Source organism: Vigna angularis, chromosome 9 (genome assembly GCF_016808095.1).
Source record: "Vigna angularis cultivar LongXiaoDou No.4 chromosome 9, ASM1680809v1, whole genome shotgun sequence".
NCBI classification, from domain to species: Eukaryota; Viridiplantae; Streptophyta; class Magnoliopsida; order Fabales; family Fabaceae; genus Vigna; species Vigna angularis.
The window spans coordinates 4853348-4869681 of NC_068978.1; the positions used below are offsets into that span (position 1 = coordinate 4853348).

The window sequence follows — 16334 nt, forward strand, 5'->3', positions numbered from 1 at the left end:
GAATGAAAATTTCTGATGAATTCATGTTATTGTGGTAGATATGGAATTATGAATTATAATTGTGATGGTAGGATAGAGGAATCTTAAAACCCGGAGTTGGTACATCCCTGATCATAGAGCAGCCCTGGTCAAATCCAATAAGTTGTGACTAGTCATATGTACTGGTGTTTATGGTGAGTTTGATTCGTCAAACATTTGATTCTTCTCCGGTGACCATTTATGGTGATATTTTAGTATTGTTAATTTATTTTGTGATATATTCATTTTGTATGATTTCTGTGATGATTGTATTTTATTATATTAGATTTGAATTTATGCATCTGAACATGATATGAGTATTATGGGGAGATTTTGTAATGGTATAATATGAGTTGAGGAATATGAGCATGGTATGAGTCTCGTGGAGAGATTCTGTAATGATATGGTATTTGTGTATATGTTGATGTTAAGGGTCCTGTTGTTGGAGGTTATCCTAATACTCTAATAATCATCCAGTCTCAAGTAGAGAAGGATGAATTATGTGGTGAGAGGGGCAGGAGGTCCTGGTCTATGTGCCGATTTTGGACATAGTGTTGAGGACTAACCTTGTGGATGGTATGGAGTATTTTGGAAGTGTATTTGTAAGAAGAAGTAGAAGTCATCACAAGCGCATAACCTCCCGTGACCGCTCATCAACGTATCATCCGAATGAGTGTCTATTGGGTATTGTGGAATGAGTGTATATTGAGTATTATGGGATGAGTGTCTATTGGGTATTGTGGAATGAGTGTCTATTGAGTATTGTGGGATAAGTGTCTATAGGGTATTGTGGGATGAATGTCTATTGGGTATTGTGGGATGAGTGTCTATTAGGGATTGTAGTATGATGGGATGAGTATCTATGGTGCGATTGTTGTATGATGGTATGAGGGTGTCTGACATAATTATTATATGAGGTTTGTTGAGTGTATCAAAGTAATTATGCATGTTTTATAAATGATTTGTTGCATGTTAGCTCACCCTACTTGTTTGTGTTTGTGTATGTGCGATGATCGTATAATTCGTTATACGGGAGCAGATGAAGGAATGTCGTCTGATTCAATGTCAATGAAGAAAGGGATAGAAGAATAAATTAGAAGAATTTGAGTTATATTTATGAGTTTGTAGTTGAAATCTGAGTTTAAAACATATATATATATATATATATATATATATATATATATATATATATATATATATATATATATCAACTATGAATTATCAAGTGTGAGATTATGGGATGTTACCTTAAATGTAATGCTACAATATATAAATTATGAATTATCAAGTGTGAGATTATGGGATGTTACACTTTTCTCACTCATCTTCCCTTAGTATACATTTCATTTGGGTGAGAAATTTGTCTTCTAAATTGTTAACATGTTTACCGATGAAATGAGATGGACAATAATTATGATGATAATGTATCAATGAAAATATTTATCAATAATAATAGTTATAATGTACCAAAAGATTTTACAGATTGATTTCATGTCTACATAAGAACTCTAAATTAAAATGTGAAATCCAACATAAAAATCTATTGATAAATTTGAGTTCACCAATAAATTTATTGTCATCAATAATATTTTGTCAATAATTAAAGAAATTATTTTAATGGAATTGCCATATGTTAATACAATCACTCCTCCTTTTATGCATTTATTATTCAATTTTAAAAACAAAAATGAGAGAAATAATTGATTTAACAAAAACGATCACATTGAGTTTTCTTTAAAACAAAAATATATAAGAATCTCATCAAGAAAATAGTCCGAGAAAAAACATTAAATCCTCTCACAAATATAGAAACTAAAAGTATATTAAACCAAACAAAATTAATATAACTTCAAATTGAAAGAAAAAAAACAATACTGCTAACTTAACATTTTAATGAAAAATCATATATAAGAATATTTTTTAAATATTAATCAAACTTGATATTGAAAAATGATCATAATTTTTAATTGAAAATAAAAACATTTAATTAAATTGAGAATAAATTAAACTAAAATAATAATTTTATACTAAAAGTATAAAATTCGTAGCCATGTGACAATTATTTTATAAAAGAAATGAAGTGTTTATGCATTTTGAAGGTTCAATCATTAATGCATGAAAAGAACAACTTAAACGTGGATCGAAGGAGATTTGCATGCATCTGGACAGGGTTGCATTTATTCACTTATTCTCTTGTGATCCCAAATCACAGACACCTCAACAAGAAATAATTGATCAATAATTATTGACATTTAAAAGACAGAATGATTTAATGCAGAAAGGACAAATGAATTTAATGCATTATACAAAATAAAACCAGTTATCCCCATTGGAAGTGTCAAATTTGGGTCAATGATATGGAATTAAACAAATAAATGATAATGAACAAGTTCAACATTATATACCTTAGAAAGTAGAGTAAATCAGTCAAATTATTGGTAAAGTATTTAGTCACAAATTATTAATTTACAAATTGTGGTTTATTAAATTGAAAAATAAAAAAAAGTTCAGCTTTAAGTTAGATTTTATTAATCAAATAAATTAAACTTTAATTTTAAAAATTTGACATTAAAGATTGACATAACTTGTTTATATATTATATATTTAATTATTTTTGAATATAGTGTTATTTAGGTTTTATTTAGATGCTAACACACTTGATTTACAAATTATATATGTTGTATTATAATTCGTATATATTGAGTTGCACTTATATAAATAGTAACTTCTTTTCTAATATATGAATAATTTTTTCTGAAAATTTATACATATATTTTATTAGTAGATATTAATATTTAAATAATTAAAGATATTATATTGTTAAACTTGAAAAACAATTTAATTAAGAAAGTTTTCATAAAATAAAGTTAATTAAGTTACAAAGTCAAGCTTAATATTTTTTTAATATATCAAACTCAAGTTTGTAATTATGATTGATGGAAAGAAGTTATTTTACAAGCAGACAACTCTCAACAAATTGACTCGATCTGAATTGTTTGCAACCTTAAATTAGAGAATAACCAATGCAAGATAGCATTGAAAGCATGTATTAATTAACATAAACTCATCTTAACTAGGTAATGTTGAATTCAATTCAAATATTAAACGCAAAAGCTGTGTTGAATAATTTGTTGTGTCAGCAGATAAGTTTTAAGAATCTTAATTAATTAATTTACTCAAATGCTAGAATTGAAATATTGAATTATTAAATTATCAAATTGAAACCAAATAAAATTCAGTTTAATATACGTAAACTAGGCTGAAGGAGAGATACTTAGTTAAGACTTAAATATTATTTTTGTTACTATTTTCGTGATTTTGTTTAATGTGAGATTTATTTTGTTGATTGGTTTTTATTCTGGTTAATTATATTTAATTTAGTCATTTTTTATTATTTTATCTAAATTGTTAAAAGAGGGTATGCCATGTTTCCGTTTGTGATTTTTTTAAGTTTTATTTTTATTTTTTATTTTTTTTTCTTAATTTAGAAAAAGTTATCCACGTATCAAATCAACCATGTGCTATGCGAATATCTTAGGGTCACATGTCAAGTCAATGTCAATGTCATGTATTAAGTCAATATCAATGTCAGTGTTATGTGTCGAAGCCTTATATTCAATTTAGTTTCAATTTTCCTTAATTTTGTTTAATTTTGTCCCAATTTTTGTTAATTTTGTTCAATTCAGTTCCAATTTTGTCCCTCTTTAAACTAAGACCAAACTTTAATTTTTATTAAAATTCACGTTTTTATTAAATATTTCTTTTATTATTTTTAAACCAACACTATTATTGGAATATAATTATTAGATTTATGTTTGATATTTTTTTATATGTAAAAAATAGGGTTATAGTTGGTTTTAAAATAATGAAAAAATTTCTTCTGATTTTAAAAACAATAAATAATTTTCCTTTTAATTTTAAAAATAAAATTATAATTTTCCTTCTAATATTAGAAATAAATTAGAATTTTCCTTCTAATTCTAAAAAGAATGAAGAATTTTCCTTCTAATTTTAAAAATAATGAAGAATTTTCCTTTTAATTTTAAAAATAATGAAGAAATTTCCTTCTAATTTTAAAAATAATGAAGAATTTTTCTTCTAATTTAAAAAATAATTAAAAATATTCTTTTCAATATTAAAAGTAATGAAAAAAAATTCATCTAATTTAAAAATAATAAATAATTTTCCTTCTAAAATTTAAAATTGATACTAAATTAAACAAAACAAATGAAATTTGGGACTAAATTGAACAAACATAATGAAAACTTTGACTTAATTGAATACAGTACACTGACACATGACATTGATACTAACTTGACATGTAGTACTGACATTGTCATGTGACATAATGTTGACTTGAATCATGGACAACTTTTTTTAAATTAAGAAAAAATCTAAAAAACAAAATATGAACTAACACATGACACACAATGAGACCAAATTGAACATAATTTACAAAAATAGGAACCATAATAAATATCCAAAAATAATGAGTTTCACATTAAAGAGAGTGGACCAGGATCAAAAGAATATTTAAACTTTTAGTTAACATTAATAACATTAGTATGTACAATCAGTGATACTTTAACATCACAACAAATACACTCATTTAAAATTCTAAAATAATAACATTTCAATTATATTTATATTAATTTTAATTTAAAAGTATAATATATTATTATTATTAAAAGAGTGTTAAATAGATGTATTTTTAAGTGTAAAACTAACCTTTTCTATTTATTTATGTTATACATCATTGTCATTACATTAAGATTTTATTAAAAAAAAGGTAAAAGAATCACATAAAATTATCTCGCGCAAAGTAAAAAATAATACTTTTTATGAAAAAAAGTTAATAATTTTAAAATTATTTCATACTTTAAGCTCTATATACTAGGAAAAAAGCATTTCTCAACGTATTAAAAATTTTGTTATTAGTTCGTACTTTCACATTTCAAAAAATATCTTTAATTTTTATAAGTTTTTGTTTTGGAATATTTAGTGTTAACTTTCTTTACTCTATATTTATCAAGTTTCCTTGTAATTTAAGTCGGATCCTCTTCAGTATTAAAATATTCTCTCTCACCAAACATATTAGTCCATTTAGAAGTTATTTTCAATTTATCTACAAAACAAGTCTCCTTACATATCAAATATTATGAGTTGTCGTTATAAATTGAATCTCTAATTGTTATAAACCCTGCAAATAGGAGTGTCAAAATGGATAGTGATCCAAGGACCAACTCACCAAACAAGATGGACCGGGTTAGAACGGGTTGAGTTGATTCACTTTGTCATCTATGAAATATTCATAATGGGAGTGATATCCTCCAAAGAAGATATACAAACCAAGAAATCAAATTTACTTGCACACCACAATTTAAATTTTTCTTAAGAGAATTTTCATTCTTCACAATACAAATATTATCATGATTACCTTCCATTAGTTCAGTTTCAAAACCAATTAAGGATTTTAATTTTTTTTTTTAAAATGATAATTTTATCACTCTTTAACTATTTAATAACAGTAATAAACACGGTAATAAATTGTATACCTCAAATACTTCCTCATTTATTTAATCTTTATCGCCGATAAAAAAAACAGTAATAAAAATAAACGCTTAATTTTAACTAAAAAAGGTTAAATTGCCATGGCTCGGGTAGGCATGTCTCTTGTGAAAAACTTCACTAAAAAACATTTATGGAGAACCTAGTTTACGCGAATTGTTATTTTTAGAAGATGGACCAGATGAATTAAAAAAAAAAACTAAAAAATTCAGTACTACTGAACGCTCCTTAATTTATTTTACAGAAAGAAGCAAAATGTTAAGAGTGAGATAGTAATAGAACTGCCAATGATGAAGAAGAAAGAATAGCCATTTTTTTTTTCTTTTGGATCAGCAATAAAATAGCCGAAGAAGGTGATGTGGCTCGATCTGAACCCTTTCGGAAATGTATGGACAAAATTAATTGTGAAGCTTCTGCATGATGTGCCGATTCTTCATTACTATTTTGAGTTTGGAGTTTGGATGATTGCGTCTTGCAGTCCCACATCATCCTAGACATTATGGTGTCCCACAAGTGCACATTATTGATGCTTTTCCTGTACAAGTCCATGTGCTGGTTTCATCAAGGACCACTCTTCAATGTCAATGTATCCACAGCCGCAGTCAATCGTCCACCATGTAGCCACTATGAAACTGCTTTCTTTGTCTTTATGTCCGTTAACATTCGGCATTTCAGATAAACTGCGTTCCAATCTCTTCATTAGAGACGAGGAAAGAAAACTGTAGAACATGAACATGAACATGCGAGGGAACCATACAGTATTCAAGCCATAATTCATATACTCACCCAGGTTACCACCACCTTCCAAGTGGCACGGAGACTTACAGGTATGCAATCTTACCTTGGCACTTATTGCTATGTATCGAGTAAACAGAGAATTAATGTCAGTAATGGTTGCAAACTGAAATAGATAGGGCAACTGCATGATGTGAGTTTAAAACCATGCTCAACAATCGATTGCAAAGAACGATCCTTCAACTGTAAAACCAGAGATTCTCGAGGGATTTTTTTTTTTTTTTCAAACTGAAACCTACAAACTATGTAACTACAGACCCATACAAGTATTTAACCAAGAAATCATATACACAGGGTAAAACCAAATCGATCCCGCTAAATATTACAAAATCCTAATTTTGCAAGCGGCAGTACAAATATAAATTCAGAAGGAAACACCATAGAATAAATGACCCTGCCCTTTAGTTATCTCCCTACTGGCCTACTCTTACTTTGTCTAATGCTTCACGATAAACAGATTCCACCAACACACAGAAACCAAACCAACCTACAGCTAATCCTTGTTGACGCAATCGGTGTTACAGTCAGCAGTAGTTTAATACTACAGGTAGCCTAAGCAAATTAAAAAACAAATTTCATGAATCACCACCGGCATCAGCAACTGGATGATCATTGTGTACTTGGCGAACAAACTGCCCTTTGACCCGAGGACGCTGCTCTGCCAGCCTTTTCCGGCTTTGATATCGAACCTTTACAACAAATTAAGAGTTCTTATTAATAAGATCACCAGCAGAAGATGGTATAGGAGTTTCCAACCTAACTCTAGTCATAGATTTATCTTTACCATATATACTTTTAAAGTAAACTAGCATTTTACAAACAATAACAATGCTGGTTGTAATACCTTTTTCTCGAAGCATCGCTCTTTCCGCTTCAGTCGAAACTTGGTTAGAGCTGCTTCTCTTTGACTAGTGTGATGAGATTCTGTGCCTCGAGACCCATCATAATTATGACAAACACTATCGCTGAAAACTTCTGGGTTGTTCTTGGATACTATAGCTGAAGTAGCATGCCCATCATTTCCACTGTCCATGCTTCCATACGCACTACTGTTGACATGATATGAAGCATCATGGCATAAACTATTACCAGCACTCTGATCAGCAGCAGGAGAATCACGCCTTGCCTGATCCAAATCAGTGTCTTCCTTTACATTTTGATTAAGACAAGTAGCATCATTGGAATATTCATGATATTGGTCAGAGTTGTGACTTTCAGGATTGGACTGGGAGGAGGTACTTGTGGGAAAGGGAGAACTCTCGTTCTGGCAGACTGGTTTCGGACTCCACACAGGGTGAGTACCAGATGTTGCGTAGAACACTGAAGTGAAAACATTACCATGTCCCTTGGACTTAAGATCGGAAACAACCCCTGAAACAGGTAACATTCCACATTGACTGTTTGATAATTTTGGCTTAACTTGTCCATACTGATCAATGACCGTACCGATCATATTCTCCAGGTTTTTATTTGAGCCACCATACTGACAACAATTTCCAGAAGTAGTTCGAGACAATTTATGGGATTCGTGAGAATCCCAACTGGGGTTGTTTACTTCGGCGGATGTAATTGATGGTGTTCGAAAAAGAGGGTGCACCAATTTACTATTACTATACCTGCATATAGAAATTGTCACCCACCGTCAGAAAATGAGCAATCGCAAAGAATTATTGCAAGTTGATTTTCTGAAAGGATCACTAGGAAACATAATTTAGAATGAAAGATTGGATATTGATTTCACATCACCCAAGTGAAAGCTTAAACATGGCCTTTAATTTTGGGTGCTGGGGGTTGGGGTAACCATAAGGGTGCAGAAGTTTATTGATTAACAAAGAGGGGCCAACCTGTTTAGTTTAACAAAGTGATTATTTGATCTATAAACTCGAAAATGAAGAATCCAATTTATTTTAACAAGCCTCATTGAAGAATTCCTCTTAATGCAGATGACGGTGCACAAAAGCACGCACATTTGTGTGGTCTCTTCAGTATTTAAGGTTTTAGAAGCATAAGGCTCTAAGTTTTACCATGAATTGGATCCTTCCATGAGATTATAATAGATCATAGGCTCTCAAAATTATGTTTCACTCCAAATCACCATTTGTTCAGCTGTCACCACAATGTTAATTTATAACAGCATAAATCAAACTGACAAAAAGACATAAAAGAACATGAGAGAAACAATATAACAAAACTCGACAAAGAACTTCCTTCCACTGGTCAAAATTAGTTTCTTACAAGAAAGATTTTACGGTATTGTAGATGTCATTTAAAGAACCAAAAAAGTCACAACAAAACACAGAACTCACCAAGAAAACGCAGAGGTGTTTGAATGGTTCAATCTTTGAGATTCCTCAGTTGCTTCGCTTGCTTGTTTACATGAACTTCCAGGAAAATCACTTCTTAAAGAAAGTTCCAATTGCGTAACACCATAAAACATGGTTGTATTACCACCATTAAAACTACAGTTTTCATCAGGGTGCTTTGGAAGATTTCCAAATGTTGCAATCAAGTCAATAGCTCCTTTAATAGGTTTCACCCCTTCATCACTGCATCCATGCAACTCAGAACTAATATTAGAATCTCCTATGCCTAAATCAGATTTTAAGATTTCAACCTCAATTTCAGTATCAGCACAGCCATGGTCTTGTTGTAGCCTTAAATCTGCCGATTCAAAAGTTTTGTCGCACCCTGCATTGTCTGATACAATTATAATTGAATTATCTGCATTAAATGTTTTAACAGATAGCACAACAGTCAATACATTAAAACAAGACAAAAAAAAAACACATTCATATCGAAGTGTAGAATAAAATTAGTATACCTCTTGTTTCATTATCCATCTTAGTTGATTCACTTTCAAATCTGGTAAACTTTTCATACTTCAAATCAATTTTCTGCTGTTTAGACCTTTTCAGCTGGGGCACGTCCTGCATGGTTTCCACGTATGTACTATAAACATCCAAAATTGGCAATGTACAAGTGCTCTAGACAAGAGTTTGCAAAACTTACTGTTTCTATGTGAAATTTCAGAAGCAAAACTAATCTAGAAAGGATATTTTCTTCAAGTGAAGTGGTTTTGTAAATGCATTGTGCAATAAAATTTAGGTTGCATGTCTTTATATGTCACTCAATCCATGCAGAGTGAAAAATGTAGAAAGAATTTCAGATATAAAATATAATTAAATTAAAAGTCAATCACTTCACACTCAACAAACCAAACTCCAAGAAAATTGACTCTGTAAGAATCACAATAAAAGACAAATTTCGCAAAATTGAGGCAGTGAAACTTACTTGAGCCTCACTTAATCTCTCACTGTATTCGTTGTTTTCCTTAGAGGAGGCAACGGAACCACTAGATTTATTGCTTGCAGAATTGTCTTCGGAGGCAGTTTCAAGATTTTTTGGTGAAAATGTTGTAATTGGAGCAGGAGTGCTACTCTGAATAAATAGCATACGGCAGAGAGAGGAAAGAAATAAAAAGAACAAGTAAATATATGTAAATGGGCAAGCCATTATAAAAGAAGAAAATAATACAAAAAAATCTCTATAAAAAGATTGAAAAATATGACGTACAGCGTGCCTTCTCCATACATGTTGCCACAAGTTCCCTAGTTCATTCCTCCGAATAGGTTTTATAAGAAAATCAGCAGCCCCTTTTAGCATGCATTTCAACACCATGCTTACAGAATCATGAGAAGACATCACTGCACAGCGATGAAAATAAACCTGAGCTCATTAGCCATTTCTATCTAACATTGAGACTAAAAATACAAATACAAAGTAACAAGTTTACATACTTATGACAGGAATGTTTTTACAAATTTCATGTTCCATGATTAAAGAAAGAAGGGAAAATCCAGATATTGCTGGCAGATCCACTTCAGTTATTATGAGATCTAGCTCGGACGCGTTCTTCTTCAACAACTCCCATGCCTTTAATCCGTCTGGAACCGCAATAACTACATGGAAAAGAAAACTATCATGAAGTAGTAAAGCCTGAAAATAATAATGTCAAGCTGAAATTCGATCATCCATAATGTTTTCCATTATCAGTTTGTTGAAATAATAAATTGTTTGATATTCCAACCAAATATATATACATACATACACACATATAATAAACGGTTACCAGACTTTCCTTCCCGAAATACAATGCAAATAAATACATCATTTGAAACGAAAGAGGCTGAAATTAAAACAATTGGATTATTCACTTTTTGTTCAAAGGATGGAGACAAAATGGGTATCAAGAATATATAACATCTTACACTACACCCCTTGATAAACAAAGATTATTGAAATATTACCAAATATACTTCTACTAAAACCAAAATTACAGTGGGAGTCAAGATTTTAAATTGCGGGTTAGAGTTGCAGTTTCATCGTGTTAATTGCTATGCTTCTACTGTTACGATCATCGATGCTCGTGAACTTGCACAGGGTTGCCGCCTGTTTTTAAAAACCTTGGTAAAGTAATCAGGTTTATTGAGTTTTAAACACTCTAAACATAGCGACAAATAAGCCTATGTATGAATGAAAACAGAGATTCTCATTTTCATAAACTCAGGTCATAATTCATCATAACTGCAAAAACTTAATAAAATTTATCACAAAAAAAAAAATAGCAACACATTGACCAACGTATCCATGACGTTACCCGAATCGACCAGGTGGAAAATTAAATAGAATTATTCTCTGGATATCCCCGCTGTTATACACTTAACCTAATTACATAGACCATAATCAAAACGATAGAACAAAAGCAAAATTTTAGCAAGCTAACGGCAACTAGTTAAATAATACAATGCCGCAAACATTATCCAAAAGAAAACGACATAAACAGCGAAATCGATAACAGGTTCTTCCGAATTAAGAAGAAGAAGAAGCAACCTGTGTAACTGCATTTGCGAAGAAGCGCAGCGATGATTTGTCGAGTGGAATGATCAGCTTCTACAAGCAGGACTCTGAGCACCATCCGCGGCAGAAACCTCTCCCACTGAACCCCCTCTGCAGAGCGATCGCCATTGTTGCCCGTCCCGTGCTCTTGCATCGTACTACTCAACTCAGCCATTCTCGAACAAAAGCATGCTTCATTCCACGACCAAACAGAAAACCCCAAATCAGTTACGACGAGGAAGACGAAGAAGAAGAAAACAGAGTAAATGAAATTGACCTCATCACCGTCGTCGTCTTCAGGAGCAACAATAACAACAATAATATAATAATAAATAACTAAATTTGAAAGAGAAAAATGATTTGTTTTGTTTGGAACAAACCCTTCTTCTTCTTCTTCTTCTTCTTTAGTTGCTTCCGATTCTGATTCACTGGTGACCAGCTTTCGCCCACAACCGCGAAAATCGTCAAAAATATCTTCCCACCAAAATCTCCATCCCTCTCACTGGATGATCAAAAGGTGGATCGCTACTCCCATGATGACGTGGCGCAGTTTCCGCCATCCATTATTTTAATATGCAACGCTTGAGGTGATCTTCCGCCATACGTGGGGTCCACCCAATGGACACTTGTCGTCCTTATATCTTCTCTCAGAGCCGATATTTTTCTGTACAGTAATATCTGGTTTTATTTTACAATGCTTTGATCTCGTGGTCTACAGACTGACACGTGGAGTCACCCAGATTTAATCTATTTGTTTTTTCATTCCTTTCTTTTGGTTGTGAGTCCAGTCACTTTAATACGTTATCCATATTCCTTTTTTTTTTCATATTAGTAAATATCGAAAATTTTAATATCAATACGTCATGAAAATGTGTAAAGAATTATAATATTATTTTTCAACTTATAACCTTAATGTAATGAATTAGTTAAATTTTGTTATGTGACGTTTAGTTTTTATTTTTATTTATTTAATATAAGACTTTTAATTTATATTTAAATTTTTAAATTATATTTGAGTTTTTTAATACACTTTCATTAATCTTAAACGTTGTGGGATTTACCAAAACATTAAAATAAACTTTGTTCTAATATCATTATGGTATTTTAGGTGAAAATAAGAAAATTTGGGACATGTAAGCTAAAAGACAATTCATATAAAAGGCTTTAAGACAATATGTGGGTTAGATCCAATGATTAATATTAGGCCAAAAGTTATAATTAATGGTCAAAACACTTAAACTCATAACAATCCAAATATTATGATTAGGTCCATTTGTCCTATGTCATGCAATAATATTTCTTTTAATAATTATCCTATTGGAAATAGAATTCTTCGATTTGATACCCATTGATAGGAGTGAAACAAAAGAAATATGTGAGATAAAAATAAATGACACAAAAAGTTTTGCATAGTTTTACACAATACATATATCTAAGTTCATGACTATACTAGAAAGTACTTTATGTTGATGTATCTAAAAGCTTTACAATATGTTACTTATATAACAATAGAGAGAACAATATTCCTCTATATGACATGATGAGAGACTAAAACCAAATTCCACAATATTCATAATTCTTTTAGATAGAGTTTGACTTATATTATTGCTTAGTGTAATATTTTCATCATCGATTATCCTTGAAAGTTACTTGTCTCACTATAAAGCCTAAACTTATTAGTTGTGACAATCTTGGTTAACATATTAGTTGAATTTTGTGATTTAGATCGTTAACAAAGGCAATTTCATAACTTATCAAATCTTTGACAAAATTATACTTTGGTTATATATGCTTTTGTTTATAATAAGGGATTGAATTTTAACAAAACATATAACACTCCCAATGTCACTAAATAAAAGGCAATCATTTTCTTCATTTCCTAATTCTCAAGATATTTCTTAGTATCACATATGTGAAATCAAGAGTTGCTCAAAATTCATAACTCATTAAACTTCTTACACCACTATCTTGGTGTTTGTTTCAAGTCATACAAACTTTTATGAAACTTGCAAACAAGATTCTTCTTGTCTTGTACGTCAAAATCTAATTGTGTCATAAAGATGTCTTCCTTCATATCCTCGTGTAGGAATGCACTTTTAACATCTGTGACTACTTACGATGAAGAGTTTTTGCAACTACAATACTTAATTTAAGTTTGATGGTAGTCATCTTTCATACAAGTATTGGCATGATCTGGGTGAAAATTTATTCTAATTAAGGGGGTATAACCAATGTGAAAGAGACTCACATTTAAGGGACACTTTAATGAGTTAAGTTTGAGTTAGAGTCACACAGTGGGTAAAAATATGCAAGAGAAACATGTAAAAAAAAATCACCCACAAATTTATTGGTTAAGGTTTTGAGTTGAAGATGATGTAATAATATTTTACATGGGTTTCTTATGGCACATTAGTGTCAAATATCCATGGTGTATCCCTGTTAAAAAGATCCAATAATTGATATTTGAGTTAATGTCACAAATTTAATTCTTGGTAAGACAATTGTTGAAAACCACATCAATTATACCATGGTGCACATACTAGAGGTCAACCACAACCAAAGAGTTTAATTTATCGTGGAACAATTGATCAAAGAGAGATTGTTGTAGTAACATGTACCAATTGGCTCCGAAGACCTACTACCACAACCTTCATTTTTTTTCTTACAATGAAATGCATTATCTACAAACATGACATAACAACTTTAATTTCTCATTCTCCTTTTTCAGCATTCAAGCTTTCTCTTGTAGACTTCACTAATTCAAAAGAAATTTGGTTGGATCTCAACGTCTCAAGTCGCTTTGAGAGTAAACTTCATGGGTGTCAAAGATGGGATTTTTAGAAAGATTAACCCCAATTGATTTTTCTTTCTTTCATCTCTACCATCTTTGGCTTGGTTAAATCTCAATCATGTTAGGAATTCAAGGTGAGTTAAAAGTCTGACATTGGATAAAAAGGAGTAAGATGAACAATATATAAGTAGAATGTCTCATAAACCTGTTCCTTAATATTTTGATTTGAAACTGACATCATAATCTCTTATATGGGTTTTTTCATGTCCCATTAATGCTAAATCTCCATATGGTCTCCCAATGGTATTAAAACCAATGGTTGCTTGAGAGAGAGGTGTTTCAATGTGGAGAGACTCATACTTGAGGGGGAGAACCTTAAGGTTTTTAGTCAAAAATGATATCTTAATCTCTCATATAGACTTGTTTATGTCTCATTGACGTTAAGATATTATGGTACTCAACAAGAAAAGAAAATCTTTAAATAAAATAATAACTAACGTTGTTTTCAAAACACATAATAGTATTTGTCTAAGTTTCACACTTAATCAAATTCATATGCAATAATATAAGTTATCTAATAACAATGTAAATTTGTAAGATTAGCATTATATTATTAATATATTATTAAAGCTATTTGTGAAACAAAAGTATTGTTTTTGTAAAAAAGAACACGTGAAAAGAATGGATTTTTAGATTTTATTTTATCTTTTTATGCTAATTCCCTTTCTTCAAAAGTGATATTTCTATTATTTTATTATTTATTTAAATACTTTAATATTCAAAATAGTTGATAAAACTTTATTGATATTGTTTGAAAAGTGATTATGTGTTAATGACTCTAGGAAAACTTTTTTAAGGATTTCTTGACTACACCTCTCAACAAGGATTTTCTCACCATAACGATACTTTTATGCTTGAATAAAGAATTAGTTGGTGGAGAAGATCTGAAGGCTAAAGAAGAAATATTGAAACTTCCTCAACAAGATTAGCTCCTATAAAGAATTCTCTTTCAAGAACGCACATGATCACGCCAATTAGTGAAAATTTGTTAAACAATGATGAAATCAAACATTGTCCCAACCCTAACCTTATCCTCAACCCCTATTAGAATAAAAGGGCAGAATTGTATTTTCCCACACTCAGATATTACTTTACTCTAAAAGTAATGTGAGCACGTGAGAGTGAGAGAGAGACAGAACGTGGACAGAGAAAAATGAGAATCAGAGAGAATGAAAGCACCCCGAGCTCTGCTAGGGTTTCAGCCCCTTTGGAGATCACCACCACGCACGGCTGAGCAACACCAGGATGCAGAGAAACAACCGGTCAAAGACTCACAAATGCACACAAGTAAACTGAATAATACCTCAAAAATTTTATTAGCTTGTAAATGAATGATACAATGCTTATTTATACACAACTGCACACACTGTAACAGAATAGCTTCTGTTTTGTTTATTTTTCAACACTCCTCCTAAACAAAACGGTAAAGATAACATGATTCTGAAGAAAAACTAAAATTTTCAACCCATTTTACCGATTGATCGGTGAAATCTTCAACTTTTCCACTCCGATATGCTTTCTAAGCTTTAGAAAGCGTTCCCCCTTCAGTACTTTGGTGAGAATGTCTGCAATCTGGTCTTCAGATCTGCAGAACACCACCTCTAGCTTCTTCTTGCTTACTTGCTCTCTGATGAAATGAAATTGTGTCTCGATGTGTTTGCTCCTACCATGTGAGGTAGGGTGCTTAGTCAGGTCAATGGCTGACTTGTTGTCAACAAGCAGTCGGACCTTCCCTCTCCCTTCAATCTTTAACTCCTTCATCAGTGAGTCAAGCCAGGCTGCTTGACAAGTGGCTTCACATGCCGCAATGTACTCTGCTTCACATGAAGACAGAGCTACAACAGGTTCCTTAGTAGAGCTCCAGGAGATAAGTGCTCCATCAAAGTAGAACACATATCCTGCTGTGCTTTTCCTGTCACCCTTGTCCCCACACCAGTCAGAGTCAGAGTAAGCAATTACTCTTCCCTCTCCTCCTGATCCATACTTAGGCAGAAGAATTCCATATTCAGTGGTACCTTTTAGATACCTTAGGATCCTCTTTACAGCATTCAGATGAGACACTCTGGGGTTTTGCTTAAATCTGCTGACCAAGCCCACACTGTAGCTAATATCAGGTCTTGTATTGCACAAGTACCTTAGGCTCCCAACCATTCTTCTATACTCAGTCGGGTCAACAGCTTCTTCCTCAGGATCTTTCTCCAGTTTT

The 16334-nt window shown here is 31.5% G+C and overlaps 1 protein-coding gene across 4 annotated transcripts; it reads right to left on the reverse strand.

Moving 5' to 3' along the window:
• Window positions 1-6677: 6677 nt before the first annotated feature.
• Window positions 6678-11799, reverse strand: LOC108347562 (two-component response regulator-like APRR3). 4 transcript variants are annotated; one of them, XM_017586891.2, is made up of 9 exons: window positions 11658-11799; window positions 11272-11469; window positions 10179-10340; window positions 9955-10085; window positions 9673-9819; window positions 9203-9308; window positions 8688-9069; window positions 7226-7997; window positions 6678-7070 (listed from the first exon to the last, which is right to left on the reverse strand). In XM_017586891.2, exons 2-9 carry the CDS (start codon window positions 11450-11452, stop codon window positions 6957-6959), a joined length of 1995 nt encoding a protein of 664 aa, XP_017442380.1. In that variant the 5' UTR covers window positions 11453-11469; window positions 11658-11799; the 3' UTR covers window positions 6678-6956. The 4 variants fall into 4 exon arrangements, with proteins under 4 accessions (XP_017442380.1, XP_017442379.1, XP_017442377.1 ...); XM_017586890.2 differs by having other exon boundaries at window positions 8688-9078; XM_017586888.2 differs by having other exon boundaries at window positions 8688-9102.
• Between the last annotated feature and the right edge of the window lie 4535 nt (window positions 11800-16334).